The sequence below is a fragment of the Delphinus delphis genome, chromosome 2 (assembly GCF_949987515.2).
Source record: "Delphinus delphis chromosome 2, mDelDel1.2, whole genome shotgun sequence".
Lineage (NCBI taxonomy): Eukaryota > Metazoa > Chordata > Mammalia > Artiodactyla > Delphinidae > Delphinus > Delphinus delphis.
Genome location: NC_082684.1, coordinates 93,233,785 through 93,254,270, shown reverse-complemented (window position 1 = coordinate 93,254,270; position 20,486 = coordinate 93,233,785). Strand labels below are relative to the sequence as shown.

General features: G+C 39.4%; 1 protein-coding gene across 1 annotated transcript in view; it reads left to right on the top strand.

The window, feature by feature from the left end:
- ATP8B4 (ATPase phospholipid transporting 8B4 (putative)) overlaps positions 1-20,486 on the top strand; it is a 366,096-nt gene that overhangs the window by 174,225 nt on the left and 171,385 nt on the right. Inside the window, exons 5-7 of the mRNA XM_060005221.1 lie at positions 14,286-14,399; positions 17,244-17,342; positions 19,871-19,932. Coding sequence (XP_059861204.1) covers positions 14,286-14,399; positions 17,244-17,342; positions 19,871-19,932 — 275 coding nt within the window. The remainder of the gene's footprint in view (positions 1-14,285; positions 14,400-17,243; positions 17,343-19,870; positions 19,933-20,486) is intronic.

Sequence of the window (20,486 nt, the reverse complement as noted above, 5' to 3'; positions counted from 1 at the left end):
TGAATTTTTTGTTAAAATATATTATGGAAGTTCTTCCTAATTTTTTTTCCTGCTAGCCTGAAGAACTGTTTGGGGCATCCCCTAGGGGACAGGTACCCCAGCGGTTTCATCAGATAGCGTAATCTTGAGTTTGCATTAACCTGGAAAGCCAAACAAGCAGGCTTCTTAAGGGAATCTTGTCAGGCAAGGTGCTGCTGCTCTATTGCTCACTGTTTTCTTCATAGCATTGATCACTACCTTAAATTGTGTCATCAGTTTACAAGTTTATTGTCTGCCTCTCTCTCTACAACTAAAGTGCAAACTTGCTGTAGGAGGGTAGGGACTTTATTCAGCTCTGTAGTCCTGACTCAATGACACAGTGCCTGACACATAGAAGGCCCTTAGTAGAATGAATAGATGAACGTTGGGAGAACTGTGGCCTCTGCTCTTTCACTCCCACAAGTTTTTGTTCATGATGGGGAGCCCAGGCTCAGGAGAATGTTATACTGCTGCTGATGGTGGTGATGGTGGTGGTGATGATACTGATTGTAGCCAAGGTTTGTCGACAGCTCTCTGTAAAGCCCCTTCTGTGGGTTGGCCCTCCCTTAATAGTTCATAGAGGAGCATTATCACCTCTCCATTCCTCCCAAGCTGGAACGCTGTAGACTCTTCAGTGGGCAACATTTGACTAATACTGAGGAGTTGTGCGTCTGCTTGGTACCAGTGAGGTGCCAGACAGCCAATCTCCAGGCCCGCTTGCCCCATACATGCATTCTTTGGGGATCTTTGCATAAACATGGGTGTTTTGCGTATTTCCCGCATGGTGCAAATGCCTTTAGGCCACTTCCTTTTTAATGCAAGTAGTCTGTGGGCACAGTCTCTTTTTGGTTTTCATTTTATGGTTTAGAGATAATCTCTCCCTTAAGAGTCAGGGCTATTTCTCTCTCTGGAATCCAGATTGTACTGTAACAATACTATATCTGTCTCCTCTTCTGGTAAGAAAAACAGGCTTTTTCCCCACTCAAGATCCCTCAGTTACTTTTTATACCTGTCATGACATAAAAATGTTTCCTCACATGTGGGAAGATCTTTTGCTAGTGCTGAAAATTTGGTACTCATTGCGAAAACTCCTGGGGTTTGGCCTGTGGGATTCACAGACGCAGGCAGTGTCCCCAGACAACCTCCAAACGCATTTAGGCTCAGCCTTCCATGACTCACTGTTTAAAGCAAATATAGAGATAAAAGTAAACTACTATATAAAAATGTAAACTGATCTTGTATTTTTTTTTTTTTCTTTTTCTTTTTTTTTTTTTCGGTATGCGGGCCTCTCACTGTTGTGGCCTCTCCCATTGCGGAGCACAGGCTCCGGACGCTCAGGCTCAGCGGCCATGGCTCACGGGCCCAGCTGCTCCGCGGCATGTGGGATCTTCCCGGACTGGGGCACGAACCCGTGTCACCTGCATCAGCAGGCGGACTCTCAACCACTGCACCACCAGGGAAGCCCAGATCTTGTATATATTATTAACGGTCTTACCTGGCATTCGATTGGTTGGGTGTAAAAGAAAAATTAGCTCAAATTGACTTAGACAGTACAATACATGGACAGATCATATAACTAAAAAGTCCAGAAGTAGGGCTAGCCCCAAGAGAGGCTTTGTCTAGTTTTGTTCTCTGCATTTCCTGGCCCTGCATCTTCAGTGCAGGATTTATTCTTTGCAGCCTCTTGCACTCATGGTCCCGAGATGCTGTGAGTGCCGGCTAACGCTACTTGCTTCCAGATTGGAATCTAGTAAGAGAGAGGAAGCCTACATCTCCAGCAAATTCCCAGGACTGAGTGTTAGTAAGACCTTAATCACATGACATAGTGACGTGCTAATCCCTGAAATCAAAATTGTAATTAAGAGGATGGGCCATGTAGTTGGTTTAAACTGATCTGGGCCTGACCCTGGAGTTATGGAGGGGAGTTAAGTCCATCCAGATCACAGGACTAAGAAACTTGGAGCACTGTTAGCTGAGGGGAAGGGGGAAATAGTCAAATGTCTCTTATACCTGGCATTAAAACAGGACTGGATTGGGGGCACTAAGGTTTGTTTTTGATATTTACTTTTTGGAACTGATGTGTCTTGCACTCTTCAGATATTAGGGTTAGTTTCCAGTTCTGGTTGTGATAGCCATTAGTGGTGTCCATTAGTGTTTCTGGCTTTCTGCCTTTTGGACACATGGTTACGCTTTCTTTTTTTTTTTTTTTTTTTTGTGGTACGCGGGCCTCGCACTGTTGTGGCCTCTCCTGTTGCGGAGCACAGGCTCCAGACGTGCAGGCTCAGCGGCCATGGCTCATGGGCCCAGCCGCTCCGCGGCATGTGGGATCTTCCCGGACCAGGACACAAAACCGTGTCCCCTGCATCGGCAGGCGGATTCTCAACCACTGCACCACCGGGGAAGCCCTGGTTATGCTTTCTGGTCAATGAGCTGTGAGCATTTGGGTTGAAGCATTAACTTGTCGTGTGAGACTCTTCAGAACTTTCTCTTTCCCTCTGGTACTGCAACTGGAAGCGTTTGAGGTGGTGGCTGGTTCATTGTGAGTAACTATGATGAGCAGAGTCTCCCTGCTGGCTCATGCTGCACAAGTAGTATGAGCAAAAAATAAACCCTTATTATGTTAAACCATGAAGATTCTGGAATTGTTTGTTACTATGGCATACCCGGTTTGTCCTGCCTAAGACGTTGGATTTCCTAAACCCATTTGGGTTATTTGAGGATTGCTCACAAAAATCCTCTATTTGTGTAATTTTTTCAACTTAGCAAAGATGCTTTCATGTCTATGATATCACCTTATCTCCACAACAATTGTATAAATGTATAATGAGAAATATTAACTCCATTTTGCCAGTGGAAGGATTGAGGCAAACTCCTCAAATGCTCTGTTTCCTAGTTTAGCAGTGTTTGTTACTGTCTATTTGCTTTGTTTTCTTAAGCAATATGATTACACAACAAAATCTGATTATAAAAAATAATGTTTCTTATTTTATGAATATTTTATTTCATGTCCCCCTTGAAGAATATATCATTTTTTACTTTATTCTTCCCCTCCACCAAGTAGTCAGTGTTGCAAATGTAAAGGACTTTTGCTGCTGCTGTTGGAAAGCTGAAATAAGGGAGTGGTTAGCTATACTATTTGCGTATATTGAGCTTTGAGGGGGATTGAAAGGGAGTACAAGGACGTTGTGGCCATACATTAGGCAGTAGGTAACTGGGGCTCCTACTGAGGGGGTTGACTCAAGAGGAGGGGGTAGACATGACAGTATTTCTTTGGTGAGAAAGTGACAGCAGGCCAGAAATACAGAGTAGAGGAGAAAGCAAGGGCTGATTGCTCTGAAAGCAGAAGAGACATCTGCTTTGCAGTGAACTGGAGAAGCACAGTGGTGAAGAGAATGGATTCTGGAAGCAGAGTACCTTGACTCAAATCTTGGTTCCACTACTTATAAGCTGTGCAATCTTGCATAAACTACTTAATGTCACTGTACCTTGGATTTCCCTTCTATAGAATGGGGATAATGATACCTATTTCATAAGAATGTTATGAGGATAAAATGAGCTATGAAATGTAAAGCTCTTAGAACAGTACACACAGTAAGAGCTTGATAAATATCAGCTATTATTATTGTTGTTGTTATTATTATTATTATTCATTGCTGCCCCTTCTGCCATCACCCCGGTCTAAGCCACCCGTCATCTCTCATCTGTACTAACTGAAAGACCTCCTCATTGGTCTTCTCATGTCTATTCTTTGTCGCCTCCATCTTTGTTCTCCCCCTCCCCCGCTGCCCCCATAGCTAGGGTAATCGTTTAAAATTAGAATTTTATCAGGATTACTTCAGACATTAAAATAAAGACAAAAATCCTTAGTATAGATTGCAAGAAACTTCTCTAACTTCAGTTTGTGCTGACTTCTGTAGTCCAGCCTCATAGTCCCTCTTTTAGATCTGCAGGTGTGCCACCTTCTGCTTATCTCAGGGTCTTTGTATTAATGTATTTTAGAGGAGCAATGCTTTTTCCTCATTCTGATGTTGCCTTCCGGATGGAGGGGACTCTGCTGGGGTGACATTTCTCTGTCCACCCGTTTTCTCACTCTGCCCCATGAGACGTGGAATTATTCACTTGATGCATCAATCTTGGGGGAATATCTGGGTCTCTTCAGCTCAGCTCTGCCCTCTTCCTCTTGAAAGTGGGCTTCTTACAGGGAGAAGATGGTCCCTGCTGCTCCTTTAGGGTAAGGCTCTTTCCCACCACATGGGAGGCCTGTCTTGGTCCAAGATTCCTTGTGACCGTGTGGTTAAACCTACCTCATCATGGGGTCAGTTAACTGGTCCACCTGGCTAACAGACTAAAGCCATGACTTCCAGCCTGATGTATGTCAGCGCTAAAGATGCTCTGCAGGTTCCCTAGATGTTCTCCTTTCTCCTTGCTTTCCTCCTCCTCCACTTCTTCCTCCTTTCTTCTGAATTGTGGTATTTCTAGTAGTCCTTCATGGAAAAGTAGTGCTAAGAGGATAGTGGTGAAGATCTTCCGTGCTGTATTATAGAATGAGTTGTGATACAATTTGACTGTAAGCCAACAGACTGGCTCAATGAAATGACTGAATATTAAGGTCTTACTCATGCTCACATTCTTGGATAGGACAGTGGAAATGGAAACGTTTTATTCCTTTCGAATGAAAAACAAAGAAAGGTAAAAGGGTACAGAGATTCTCCAGGTGGGGGAGCTGTCGTTCCTTGTTCCCAGTCAGCTATGAGGGTTCACATCATCTGTGACTAAGTCACAACAGAGCCCGTAGAACAAACACATCATTGCTATACATCAGTTTAAACAGAAATGTCACAGTCCCCATTTGGCATTATCACTTTATCCCATACAATTTACTCTTTACCTATGTGGAATTCAATTTTGTAGGAGAGTTTCTTTATAATTCCTGCTACAGTTTTGAATGTCATGGTCCCAGCAGATGTTCTGTCTGTGTCTTTTAGCAAGGTACAGGCTTAACCTCTATTTTAGTTTCAACTTAGAAGGAAAATATAAAATAGAATTAGGAATATGTGATCCTTCTGGTTAACTGCTTTTTCTCCTTAGCTTTCCTCTTCCCCATTATTTTTCCAAGTCCCTTTTTTAGAAAAATGTGTTGTGACCAACAGCTCTCACAGCCTTCCTACCCAGTCCATCGCTTGGGTAGAGAACTCACTGCAAAATAGTCATCATCAGCTCACAGACAGTTTTCAGCACAATCCTATGCATCAGACCAACTAAGCTGCAAATCTTTCTCTTGACACCTCTCCTACTCTCCCACAGCTTGTTTCACAGAGCTGGATGCATTGATTCCTGGTAGATGTTAAAAATGGCGATTTAACAGATGACAGTATTTTCTTTAAATAGGTAGTAGTGATTGCTAGGAGTCAGTGTAGGTTCATTTAAAACAAGTCACATGGCAGGAGGCTCCAATCAAGATGGCAGAATAGAAGGAGGTGGAGCTCACCTCCTCCCACAAATGTATCAAAAATATATCTACATGTGGAACCATTCTCACAGAATACCTACTGAATGTGGGCAGAAGATCTCAGACAGCCAGAATTGCAAGAAAGATTGCCATATAACTTGGTAGGATGAAAGAAAAAAAAAAAAAGAATCAGGGTAGGACCTGTTTCTCTGGGAACGAGCTGTGAAAGAGGAGAGGTTCCCTTACCCTGGAAAGTTGCTTCACTGATGGGGAGATCAGCTGGGACAGAAGGGGAGCTTCAGAGGCCCAGAGGAGAGTGCAGCAGTGGGTTTGCAGCAGGCAGAACAGAGAAAGACCAGTATAGATGGTCTGTGCCACCTCCCTTCTGTCCCTAGCCCTAGACGCATGTCTGCTGGTGCATGCGGTGTCTGAGTGCTTAAACTCAGGCTTCAAAGGACAGACCCAGGGAAAGGATTGGGGTTGACTGCACAGAGACAGCCTGAGGTGGCTGGAGTGTGATACAGGCCGCAATCAGGGAGTATACATGGAAGGAGCCCAGGCCCACCATAGAAGTGAAGTGCCATTGTTAATGGGGGCATGAAGGGAGGAGCAGGGCCCCCACCATAGCAGTCTCACTCTTGGTGTGCTTACAGCGGGTGTGGCTCCACCTCTATGAGCTCTGGGAGAGTGCAAGAGCCAGTGGATTGCCCACAGGTGGAGGCGGGGCTGAAATCAGAGCTGATCCCCAGGGGCTGCGTGATGTAGGAAGCAGGGCTGAAATCTGAGCCCTCTCTCCATGGCTGTGTGATCCACAGATTTACACCACAACCACTGGGGCCTTTGTAAACTCAGTGCGTGCAGGATATCCTAGTGGACTACGGGTGCTCCCGTGTCTGGGGCAGGTCCGGCATTAGCAGCAGTAGGCTTTGCGGGCAGGCGTGTGTACATGGAGGTGGGGCTGTGTCTGGGCTGCTTCCATAGCTCCCATGGCAGGTCCAGGTGCATGACTACTGAGGTCCTGGTACTTGACTTTAGTGGATCTGCACCTACGGATCTGTGCTGGTGGCTTTGTGAATACAACACTGGAGGAACACCAAGGCCAACTGCCTGCATTCCCACAGTTGAGGCAGGACTGTGTACTTTGTGAGCCCACACCACATGTATCAGGTGACACCACAGAGCATACTCACTGGTGGACAATTCCAGGGGAGGAATACTCAGTGGCTCATCCCCCAGCAGAGTGCTCTAGTCCTGCCTACCTCACACCACAGCTCAGAAATGGATCTGGGGGCTTCTACTCCAATAACTGGGGAGCAGGCCCTGCCCTTGACAGGACTGTGACTGTCACAGAACAAAGAGGAGGCCCTCAATATCTATTGCAGGCTCTCATCACCACACCAGTCACACCCTCTACCGAAGAGAAAATGGCCAGCACACACTGAGGAAAGACGCAGAAGGCATCCATACTAAAAGCAGCCCACACACCAAAAATATTAGACTCATTCAAGGCTCCACAGGGATGCCCCCACATAAAAACATCTCTCCAAGACCACAGTAGATAACTTTCTCCTAAACTCATAGAGTAAGAGAAATATAAGTAAAATGACGAAGGAGAGGAACCATTCCTAATTAAAAGATCAAGAGAATTCTCCTGAAAGAACATTAAATGAAACAGACCTCTCCGGTCTAATAGACTCCAAGTTAAAAAAAGAAGTAATAAAAATACTGAAGGAATTAAGAAAGGCTGTTGACAGAAATGCAGATTATTGTAAAAAGGAACTAGAAACTGTAAAGAGGAACCAAGAAAAATTAGAAAACTCATTTGCTAAGATGAAAGCTGAGCTAAAGGCAATAAGTAGCAAACTGAATAATGAAGAAGAATGAATAAGTGATATGGAAGATGGATTAATGGAAATCACCCAATCAGAACAGCAGGCAGAAAGAAAAATGAAAAAAAGAGAGAAAGCAATATACACGGCCTATGGGATAATATAAAGCATGCCAATCTACACATAATAGGTAAGAAGAGAAGAAGAGAAGAGGGGATCAAAAATGTATTTGAAGAAATTATGGCTTAAAACTTCCCAAACCTAAAGAAGGAAACAGATATCTAGGTACCAGAAGCACAGAGAGTCCCAAACAAGATGAACCAAACAGACCCACACCAAGACATACTATAATTAAAATGGCAAAAATTAACGGGAAGATTCTAAAGGTAGCAAGAGAAAAAGAGTTAGTTACAAGGGAACCCCCAAAAGGCCAGCAGCTGATTTCTCTACAGAAATGTTGCTGGCCAGAAGGGAGTAGCAAGATATATTTAAAGTCCTGAAAGGGAAATATCTGCAACCTAGGATACTCTACCCAGCAAGATTATCATTTAGAATAGAAAGAGAGAGAAAGAATTTCTCAGACACGCAAAAAATAAAAAGAATATAGCAGTACTAAACCTATCCTAAAAGAAATATTAAAAGGTTTTCTCTAGGTAGAAAAGAAGCAAGAATCTATAGGAAAGAGAAAATCACAATCAGAAAGTAAATCACTTAAGCCAGTACACAGATTTTTAAAATTTTTTTTTAAATTTTGTGAAAGTGATGATAACCACAATGAAGAGCAAAAGGATATACATGAAGATGTAAAAACGGCATCAAAATAATAAAATGTGGGGAGGAGAGTAAGAAAATGTAGATTTTTTTTTTTAGAATGTGTTTGAGCGCATATGACTACCAGTCTAAAGCAAGTAGATATTGGAATGGGTTAACATACTTGAAAAATAAGGTAACCACAAATCAAAAGCATACAATAGGTTCACAAAAACCAAAAAGAAGAGAACACAAGCATAATACAAAAGAAAACCATCAAACCACAAAAGGAAGAACAAAAAGAAAAAGAAAGGAACAAGAATAAATACAAAACCAACTGGAAAACGAGGTTTAAAATGGCAATAAATACATATCTATCAAAAATTACCTTAAATGTCAATGGACTAAATGCTCCAATCAAAAGATATAGAGTGGCAGATTGGATTAAAAAAACATAAGTCTACAATATGCTGCCTACAAGAGACCTATTTTAGGGCAAATAACACACATAGATTGAAAGTGAGGGGACAGAAAAAGGTATTTCATGCAAATGGAAACAACAAGAAAGCAGGGGTAGCAATACTTATATCAGACAAAATAGACTTTAAAACAAAGGCCATAAAGAAAGATAAAGAAGGACACTATATAATGGTAGAAGGATCAATATAAGAAGAGAATTTACATGTGTTAACATATATGCACATAATATAGGAGCACTCAAATACATAAAACAAATACTAACATGTATAAAGGGAGAAATTGATGAGAATGCAATAATAGTAGGAGGCTTTAACACTCCACTCACATCAATGGACAGATCTTCCAGACAAAAAGTCAATAAGGCAACAGAGATCCTAAATAATATAATAGAACAGTTAGACTTAATCGATATTTTCATGATATTACTTCCAAAAATAATGGAATATACATTCTTTTCAAGTGCACATGGAACATTCTCTAGGATTGACCACATACTAGGACACAAAACAAGCCTCAACAAATTTAGGAGGAGAGAAATTATCTCAAGTATGTTTCCTGACCACAACGGCATAAAACTAGAAATCAACCACAGAAAGAGAAATGAGAAAAAAATGATTACATGGAGATTCAACAACATGCTACTAAAAAAACACAATGAGTCAATGATGAAATCAAAGAGGAATTTAAAAAATACCTTGAGACAAATGACAATGAAAGCACAACCATACAAAATCTGTGGGGTACAGCAAAAGCAGTTCTAAGAGGGAAGTTCATAGTGATACAGGCCTTCCTCCAGAAATAAGGAAAGTCTGAGATAAACGACCTAACTTACCACCTAAAAGAATTAGGAAAAGAACAAACAAAACCTAAAGTTAGCAGAAAGAAGGCGATAATAAAGATCAGAGAGGAAATAAATAAAATAGAGATTAAAAAAAAACAGTAGAAAAAAATTGATAAAACAAAGAGCTGGTTCTTTAAAGGGGTAAAAAATTGACAAACTTCTGGCCAAGTTCACCAAGAAGAAAAGAGAGAAGACCCAAATAAACAAAAGAAGAAAGGAAAGAGGAGAAATAAAAACCAATTCTGCAGGAAAAAATAAAAACTTTAAGAGAATACTATGAACAATTATATGCCAACAAACTGGACACCCTAGAAGAAATGGACAACTTTCTAGAAATATACAGCCCACCAGAATTGAATCAAGAAGAAATAGATAATTTGAACAGACCCATCACTAGAAGTGAAATGGAATCTGTAATTAAAAAAAAAAAAAAAACTCATGGCAAGCAAAAGTCCAGCACCAGAGGGCTTCACTGGGGAATTCTACCAAGCATGCAATGAAGAAATTATATTGATCATTATCAAACTCTTCCAAAAGAGTAAAGAGGTGGGAGCACTCCCAAAGTCATTCTATGAAGCCACCATCACCCTGATACCAAAACTAGACAAAGACACTACCAAAAAAGAAAATTACAGACCAATATCTTTGATGAATAAAGATGTAAAAATTCTCAACAAAATATTAGCAAACTGAATCCAACTACACATAAAAAAGATCATACACCATCATCAAGTTGGATTCATCCCAGGGTAACAAGGATGGTTCAACATATGCAAATCAATCAATGTGATATACCACATCCACAAAAGGAAAGACAAAAACCATATGATCATCTCAATAGATGCAGAAAAAGCATTTGATAAAATTTGACATCCATTCACAATAAAAACTCTTACCAAAGTGTGTATAGAGGGAACATATCTCAACATAATAAAAATTATTTATGACAAACTCACAGCCAAATTAATATTCAATGGTGAAAAGCTAAAAGCCTTCCTGCTAAAATCTGGAACAAGACAAGGATGTCTACTCTCACTTAACATAGTATTGGAAGTCCTAGCTACAGCAATCAGACAAGAAAAAGAAATTAAAGGTATTCAAACTGGTAGAGAAGAGGTAAAACTGTCATTATAAGCAGATGACACGATACTGTATATGGAAAACCCTAAAGACTCCACACAAAAAACTACTAGAACTGATAAACAAATTCAGCAAGGTAGCAGGATACAAGATTAACATACAGAAATTGGTTACATTTCCTTACACTAACAATGAAATATCAGAAAGGGAATGCAAAAAAAAGTCCTTTTTAAAATCACATAAAATAAAATACTTAGGGATAAACCTCACCAGGGAGCTGAAAGACATATGCTGAGAACTATAAAACATTGATAAAGGAAATTGAAGATGATTCAAGAAATGGAAAGATATCCCAGGCTCTTGGATTGGAAGAATTAATATTGTTAAAATGGCCATACTACCCAAAGCAATCTACAGATTTAATGTGATCCCTATCAAATTACCCATGAGATTTTTCACAGAACAAATAATCCTAAAATTTATGTGGAACCCAATTCTGGGTCATAAAAGACCCAGAATTGCCAAAGCAATTCTGAGGCAAAAGAACAAAGCAGGAGGAATAACCCTCCCAGACTTCAGACAATAGTACAAAACTACAGTCATCAAAACCACATGGTATTTGCACGAAAACAGACATATGGATCAATGAAATAAAATAGAGAGCCCATAAATAAACCCACACACCTATAGTCAATCAATCTTTGACAAAGGAGGTGTGAATATACAATGGAGAAAAGAGTCTGTTCAGCATGTGGTGTTGGGAAAGGTGGACAGCTACATGTAAATCAATGAAGTTATAACACACCCTCACACCACACACAAAAATTAACTCAAGATGGCTTAAAGACTTAAATAGAAGATGTGACATCATAAAACTCCTAGAGGAGAACATAGGCAAAACATTCTCTGACATAAATCATACAAGTGTTTTCTTAAGTCAGTCTCCTAGGGCAATAGAAATAAAAGCAAAAATAAACAAATGGGACCTAATCAAACTTATAAGCTTTTGCACAGCAAAGGAAACCAGAAACAAAAAGAAATGACAATCTATGGACTGGAAGAAAATATTTGCAAATGATGCGACTGAAGAGAGCTTAATTTCCAAAATATACAAACAGCTCAGCCACAAAAAACAACCCAGTCAAAAAATGGGCAGAAGACCTAAATAGGCATTTCTCCAAAGACAACATACAGATGGCCAATAGGCACATGAAAAGATGCTCAACATAGCTAATTATTAGAGAGATGTAAATCAGATCTGCAATGAGGTACCACCTCACACTGGTCAGAATGGCCATCATTAAAAAGTCTACAAATAACAAATGCTGGAGAGGTTGTGGAGAAAAGGGAACCCTCCTGCACTGTTTGTGGAAACGTAAGTTGGTGCAGCCACTATGGAAAACAAATAAACAAATGGATGTTCCTCAAAAAACTAAAAATAGAGTTGCCGTATGATCCAGCAGTCCCACTCCTAGGCATATGTCCAGACAAAACTCTAATTTGAAAAGATACATGCACCCCAATGTTCATTGAGCACTATTTACAATAGCCAAGATATGAAAGCAACCTAAATCTCCATTGACAGATGAATGGATAAAGAAGATATGGTAATATATATATATATAATGGAATACTACTCAGCCATACAGAGGAATGAAATAACACCATTTGCAGCAACATGGGTGGACCTAGAGATTATCATACTAAGTGAAGTAAGTGAGAAAGAGAAAGACAAATACCATATATTACTTATATGTGGAATCTAAAATATGACACAAATGACCCTATCTACGAAACAGGAGCAGACTGCCAAGGGGAACAGGGGGTGGCGGATGAATGGATTGGGAGTTTGGGGTTAGCAGGTGCAAACTATTGTGTATAGAATGGATAAACAGAAACGTCCTACTCTATAGCACAGGGAGCTATATTTAATATCCTGTAATAAACTATAATGAAAAAGAATATGAAAAAGAACATACATATAAGAATATATATATAAAGAATATATATATATATATATATCTGAATCACTTTGCTGTATACCAGAAACTAACACAAAATTGTAAATAGAATATACTTCAGTAAAAAATAAATTAAAAAAAAATAGGTCACACAGACTAACCTCCATTTTGAAATATTAGTGGATGGAAATTCTCTGGATATGTTGATTCTGAATGTCAGTAAGATCTGTCACCCCAAATTTCTCCTGCTATCTTTGTGCATAAGGTAGAGTTAAGCCTCGTGGGAATATAGTTAGGTAGATATAAACACCTGAAAAAGATATTAACATTAATCTGTGGAGAAGTCTCTAGTAGCTTGCCATAGTTTTATTTCCTTAATTTAAAAATTGTTTTTTGGTTTTTAGCTCTGAACTTTTTAATGTATTAGTTTTATATAGCTTTGGAAGACTATATAAAAGGCATGTGTTTGAAACTTTTTGATGACATAAAGCTGGGAGGAATGTTTACTACTTTAGGATACAACACTCAAGATTAATTGTTTTCATTTGGCTTGTATAATAGGAATATATGAAAGATCATCAGTATTTGAAACAAAATCAACTGTGAATGTTTAGGAAGGGGAGCCCTGATTTGTTAGTGATTGATGAAGAAATGACCTAGAGATTTTAGTTCATCAAAACTCAATATGAGTATGTATGTGGAGCCTAGAAAAATGGTACAGATGAACCAGTTTGAAGGGCAGAAATAGAGACACAGATATAGAGAACAAACGTATGGACACCAATGGGGGAAAGTGGCAGGGGGGTGTGGTGGTGTGATGAATTGGGAGATTGGGATTGACATATATACACTAATATGTATAAAATGGATAACTAATAAGAACCTGCTGTATAAAAATAAATAAATAAAATTCTAAAATTAAAAAAACCCTCAATATGAATAAACAGTGAGATTAAATGACAAAATGCTAATGAATTTTTAAGGCATATTAGTACAATAATCCAGAATGTGGAACATCAAAATTTCTTTTGTACACGGATCAGTTGAAGCAGATCTGCAGTATGTGTTTAGGTTTAGTTCTGGACACCATGTTTTAAGAGAGATGCAGAGAGGTTGGGATGGATGCAGAAGAGGCTGACCTGGAAAAGATGTCCATGAAAAGTCATGGAGAATGGCTGAGGGTTTTGGGACTGTCTAGATCATAGTGGAGAAGATTTAGGGGAGTCTTCTGAGTCATCTTCAAGTATTTGAAGGTTGTCAACATGGAAAGAGCTTAGACTTGATTTAGGTGGCCCCAGGGATGGAATTTGGCATATGGCAAAATTTACAGGGAGGCAGATTTGAGTCTCTCATAATAAAGACCTTTCTAGCAATTCCCATTCTGAAATAGAAATAGGCTGCCTGCCAAGGTGATCAGTTTCCTATCAGAAAACTTTCAAAGACAGACCTAGGGGACCCTTGTCAGAGTTATGTACAGGGTCATGCTTTGGGAAGGTGAACCAGGTGATCCTTAAAGTTCCTTCTTACCTCACGAGACCCAGCATGAGCTCAGTGTCTGCATACAGTAGGTTCTCAAGAAATCGCTGCCAAATGAATGAAACATAAGAATAAAAAAAGTCAGGGGCAGACTTTTGCACTCGATAAATTTTTTAGTCATGGGTGATTTTATGGAATTGAACAGTAATTGCATGTAGTATCAGGATCATGTCATCTTGGGAAAAATGAAACCCTTGGCCCACACAGAGTTTGAAATTTCCTAGATAGTTGGCTTATCTTTCTTGCTCTGGCATAACTCATGCTCAGTCTTGTAAGTTTAGAGCTATTTGATAATGAGCAATGCTTCGCCCCAAACTAATGTGATGCTGTTTCTTTTTCAGGATAATCGTATCCACACCTGCAAGTACAACATTCTCACCTTCTTGCCCATTAATTTATTTGAACAGTTTCAAAGAGTGGCAAATGTGTATTTCCTTTTCCTTCTGATTTTACAGGTAATGTTTAGGTTGTATTTCATCATCTGTTTGTTTAAAATATTCATATAACTTGAAAAAATAAGTTATTTTACTTAGCTAAATGTTCATGCTTAGAGAAAATCAGCTTTATCAGATTTTTAATTATTTAGTTATTATTGCTGTTTCTCTTCACAACGGTGGGAGGGCTAGGAATGGGTAAAAACTAGTACATTCATCATTTTAAACACTGAGGTCATTTTAAAATGCTGCCTTGTACTTTATTTGAACCAAACCAGAGCCTAATAATTACTGTTCATAGCCTCCTTCCTTTCTTTATCTCCCTATCACATTCACAGTATGGGTATTGAGAGAGTTGAAGCAAAGAGTCTAGCTGAGTAGTACTTTGTGGAACTTAATTTGGCAAATTTCATTTGCATCTAAGAACAGTGATGTATTTTATATATATATATAATAAATGATGTGTGCTATATGTTATTTCACTGTGACTATTTCTGATAGTTTTGAATGGTTACTTGGTAGTTAGAAACCTTTCTTTTTCTTCCCATTTGACTAAAATTTGAACCGAAATGAAATTTCAGCTTTTATTGATATTTTAGGAAGAAAAGGCATAAATCAAAGAATTTACATACATATAAACAGCTCATATTAGCCAGTTATTTACCTAGTATTTACTTTAGAGTGATTTAATCAGATCAAACTGGTAGATTCAGCATGTACTGGGCTATGTGTTAATTATAGAAAATAAGAAGATGGACTAGATATGTACAATCTGGATTATACCTTGAGTACTATTTTTTCTTTAATTGAATAACTACTTATTCAATAGAATAACTGTTAAGAATCTTTTGGTTGTAAGTGGTAGACATCTAAATTCACTTAATGTATTTTATGTATGACAATTCATGGGCAAACTATTCTAACAGGATGTAACTTCTCTTTTTCTATTTCCTCCATGGTTACTTTACAGGCCCTCTCTACTTGGTGATTCTTGAAAACTTTAGACTTTTATTCTCCTAGCTTCAACTCCCACGTAAAAGGGAGGCAGAGGCACAGGGGGAGAAGGGGAGAGAGGAAGAGAGAGGGGGAAGAGTAAAGAGGGAGAGGGAGAGAGAGAATGAGAATGAATCACTTTTTCTGTTGCTGCAGCAAGTCTTGGGATTAGTTGTAATTGGACCATGCTGTTACCTTCCTATCCTAAATCAATCACTGTGGCTCAGGAATTGCCTTGACCTAGATCACATGCCAAAGCCTAGGAGCCAGCTGGATGGAATCAGTCCACCAAAATTACATGTACAAAATTACAAGTAGAGGGGTGGGGTAGTTCTTTAAGAATTAAGGGTAGAGTTGAGAAGAACTGGATGCTGAACAAGAAAAAATAACAGTGAAAATATACCTTACAATTTTTGAGGAGACTTTCTTTTTCCCCCATGAATTTTGGTTTCCTCATAGAACCCTTTACACTGTTCTAGAATTTTGAGCTCATTTCTCTAATGGGTTTCTTATTTATGGCCAAAGGCTCTTGTTCAGATAGTTTTATATCTGGAAGGGATCTTTGGGATGGTTCAGTACAACCTCCTTTTTTTTATTGGTGAATAAATGAGACTTGGAGAAGTTAAGTGAGGTGTAAGGGTTTTACCATGAGTTAATGATAGAACTCAGACTAGAATCCAGCTTTTCTGCCACCCAGCCTAATATTTTTGTTGGTACTTCAGAGGCTTTTGAGGTTTGTTTTTTTTTTAAATTTTATTTGGAAGTTATTACATAAAATTACATAAAACAGCACTACAATAAATTTATTGTAGTGCTGTTTCGATGGGGCCTGATTGCCACACACTGACCATCTCCACCCATCCTTCCCTGCCTGATGGCCCCGACGTAGCTCCAAAATGAGCCCCACTTGAAAACTACCTTTGTAAGGGAGTCATGTCAACTGTCACTGTGTCTCTCTCAGATGGGTGGCTTTACAGGTACAGGTCCAAGCTTTGGAGTTAAATAGACCTAGGTTCAAGTTTTAGCAGTGTATGTTCTTGGCTTAGTTGTTTGACTTCTCAGATACTTTTTTTAAATAAAATGGAAACCCAGGGCCGTGGCATTTCCTGACTCCAGGCTGCCATTCACAGTGTATTCTATGCTGTGCACTCAGGGTGCTATTTACATGGAATGTAAGCACTCTGGGTTTGTGCAAAACACCTCTGGTACAGAATCTAACTCAAAAAACTTCTCTGAGGATCGAATGACATAATATCTAAAAGTACTTGGCACAGTGTCTGGTGCAGGGTAGGTGCTCAAAGATTCTCTCTTGGGCTTCCCTGGTGGCGCAGTGGTTGAGAGTCCGCCTGCCGATGCAGGGGACACGGCTTCGTGCCCCGGTCCGGGAAGATCCCACATGCCGCGGAGTGGCGTGAGCCATGGCCGCTGAGCCTGCGCATCCGGAGCCTGTGCTCTGCAACGGGAGAGGCCACAACAGTGAGAGGCCTGCATACCGCAAAAAAAAAAAAAAAAGATTCTCTCTTTGGGAATTGGTAAAACTGTGAAAAGTTGAAATGAGAAGCTGAGAAAAGATAGGTGACATTTATCATCCTAGAGAAAGATCATCATTTGTGAAAGATTTCAAGAAGCTTCTCAACTTGCTGTAAAAATTTAATTTTTGTCAGGCAGTCTGAAAATTGTTTCAATGATACGTCTATTCTATGTGTCTTATACCTGAGTGCAAACACTTAAATTATTGAAAAGCTGTTCCATATTTGTACAAATATCTGAATATCATTTCATTAATTTCTGTCAAGTCATAAAATTGACAAAAATTGAAAGCCATCTTTATGAAATTTAAAAGCCCTAAACTACTTGAAATATTTGTTTCAGCTGATTCCAGAAATTTCCTCCTTGACCTGGTTTACCACCATTGTACCTTTGGTCCTGGTGGTAACTATGACAGCTGTCAAAGATGCCACAGATGATTATGTAAGTATTTGCTTTTGAGCATTCCTAAGGTCTCAGTTTCAACTGTGACCTCTCAGAAGTAGAAAATAGAGATCCATTTGAAATTTTTGAATGAAGCTCTTTTGGTAAATACCATAAGAAACTCTATGGTTACTTATTTGATGATTAAAATAGATGTCATAGAGCCAGAGCCTGTTTATGATAATAGCAAGGGGGCTTCAATAACTAGACTCACACCCTCATTTTATACTTGAGGAAACTAAAGCCTGTAAGGAACTAAAGATTTTCTAATGAACATACAACCAATTAGTGGTAAGACCAGAATTGGATCGCAAACCTGCTTCCACCTAGTGAAGTATTATTTATCCTATATCTCTAGTCTTTGTCTAAGTTTTTGGAGTTGGTAGATATTAGGCATTCTCACATCCTCTGCTCATTATACCAGAAATTACAATATCAAATAACTTCAAAAGTCGGGCGACTAATGTAAATAATTAAGGTATAAGACAGCAGAGAGTTTTGAAGTCTCCATAATCCAAAGGTCATTCAAATTCAAAGATTTAAAACAAAGCCTTGGGCAAACCAAACATTCTAAATCCAGACAAGCTCTATTCTCTCCTAGGTGATTGCGTGTACCCTAGCCTCAATAGCTCTCTATTTGCCAGTGACTGACAGATTTATATCTCCTCTGAACTCATACGTGGGATTACTGTTTCTAGTCCTTCCAGACTCCATCTGTGCCAATCCCAAGACCCCTTGGCAAAGCCTGAGCATCCTGAGGCCCAGAGAGTGGGCCCCTCAGCTTTTAGGTGGTAAACTGCTTGGTCCTTTTCTGTGATGCCAGCTAGTCAATTTAGGGGACTATTTTCAGGTTAGATACAGACGTGACTAAATACTAAGTCTCTTTTTGTGTCTTCTGCAGTTAATGCTTGAATATGCTTTTACTTTTGTGATAGTATGGGCCGGTTAGTCAGGGTCTTGGCAGGAAAGACATGTCACCTTGGAACGGGGGTAGATTGGAGAAAGATTAATAATGAAGGGACTACTTAAAGGGTTGTGAGAAAAAGCACATAGGGTAGCAACAACATAGGTGGCAATACTACTTCTAGACCTGAAGGAGCAAAAGGAGGAAGCAATTGCTGGACCTGGAGCTGTAGCTGAGGGCTACCTGTAGAGGAAGTGGCCACTGCTGACTCAGCTCAAAAGAAGCCAGGAATACATACCCCATTTTCCTCTCCTCTGGCCCCATGAGTTTCTGTCAGTACCACCTATTGGCCACGCCCGATCAATGGCCAAAGGGCAAGGATTAAATAGGTCAGCTTCCCCTGGCACAGGGCAGAGTGTAGGAGGACAGGGTGTAGGTATGGAGGAGCAGAGACTATCCACCCCTGTCAAATTATATATTCTGTCAAAATGATGTTCCCGTCTATGGCAGTGTTGGTGGAAAGAAGTTTGCATGCCAATGATGGGCTAGCTTAACTTACTCCTCTACCAGTACTATAAACTCTTTTCATGTTAACCAATGCTAAGTATCTTTATTTCCCTAGTAATATTCATTGACTTATACCTGGCAATCAGTGTAATTGTAGGCACTGAGCACAGTCTAATAGAAAGATTGGGATGAATTTGGGAGGGACGTTGAAAAAGGGAAGGGCTAATGAAAGCAATCCATATATTGTGATATTGATACAATATTATGAGTTTTTTTTTAAAGGAAAAAGTCATAATCCTGATGATTATAATATATAAAATCAAAATTTCTTATCTCCTGTTCATCTGTGCATTTAGCTAATTGATTGAAATAACATCTTATCTCTACTTTAGCCTATTACTATCTGGTCTTGACAGCTCACGTAGAAAGCCTTATCTGAATGGCTGCTAATTTGTGAGTTTAGTAGAAGGCTCATAATATGTGGATTCTTCTAAGCAATATAAGATATTTTCATTACTGGAATACAAAATAAGAAATAGGATCACTTGGGCATAAAAACATAAATCCACACCAAATGTGGTTCAGTATTGTATTCTGATTTTTGTTTTAAATGCTCAGTATTTCATAAGATCACTGTTAACAATTAGAATTTCTGGAGAACAAGAATACATGTTGTTACAAGTAATTGCTTGACTTCAAAGAAATCCATAAAACAGAATGAATGATGTTCCAGTAAAGTATTGAGCACATATGTGAGAGAAATGGAAGCCCCATTCCTTGTTAAAGACATCAAAATTAATGTATGGTTTTCTCTGGAACTGTGTGACAGAGTAAAGGGCACATTGTCTTCTTCAAAGCAACTATAAATGTGTGGGAATTGGAAGAGCATGTGGCTAGACTTGTTGCATTGGTGACACCTAGAATGAAGTTTAGTGGGAAGGGTCTTGATTCAGATTTAGAGCATGTGGAGCTGGGTCCAAGGTAAGCATAAGTCATGCTCATTTTAGACTGATGGTGATGTTGTCCAAGCAGATGAACTCAAAGTATTTTCAGTGTCACTATTTGTGCTGAAAAAGTATGATTTAATGTGTTTTTTCACAAACACTTTGATTTTCAGTTTCGCCACAAGAGTGATAATCAAGTGAATAATCGGCAATCTGAAGTGCTCATTGACAGCAAGTAAGAAATATATTCTTTATGCTATTTTTAAGATGTCTGGTCACAAAACAGGTCTTGACAATTGGTGGCTTTCTCATTTAATTGAATATATGTTTCTTTCCCCCTTTAACTTTTTTTTTAAATTTATTTATTTGCTTTTACTTTTGGCTGTGTTGGGTCTTTGTTGCTGTGTGCGGGCTTTCTCTAGTTGCGGCGAGCAGGGGCTACTCTTAGTTACCGTGCACAGGCTTCTCATTGTCATGACTTCTCTTGTTGCGGAACAGGGGCTCTAGGCGTGTGGGCTTCAGTAGTTGTGGCTCACAGGCTGTAGAGCGCAGGCTTAGTAGTTGTGGCGCATGGCTTAGTTGCGCTGCGGCATGTGGGATCTTCCCGGGCCAGGGATCAAACCTGTGTCCCCTGCATTGTCAGGCAGATTCTTAACCACTGCACCTCTGGGGAAGCCCCTCCCCCTTTAACTTATTACAAATTACAGTGTAAGTCCTTTGTATCTTCATGGCTCTTTTTTAAGTTCAGCAAATGTTTGTGCTACCCACTCAACTTTTACTTCAAATTCC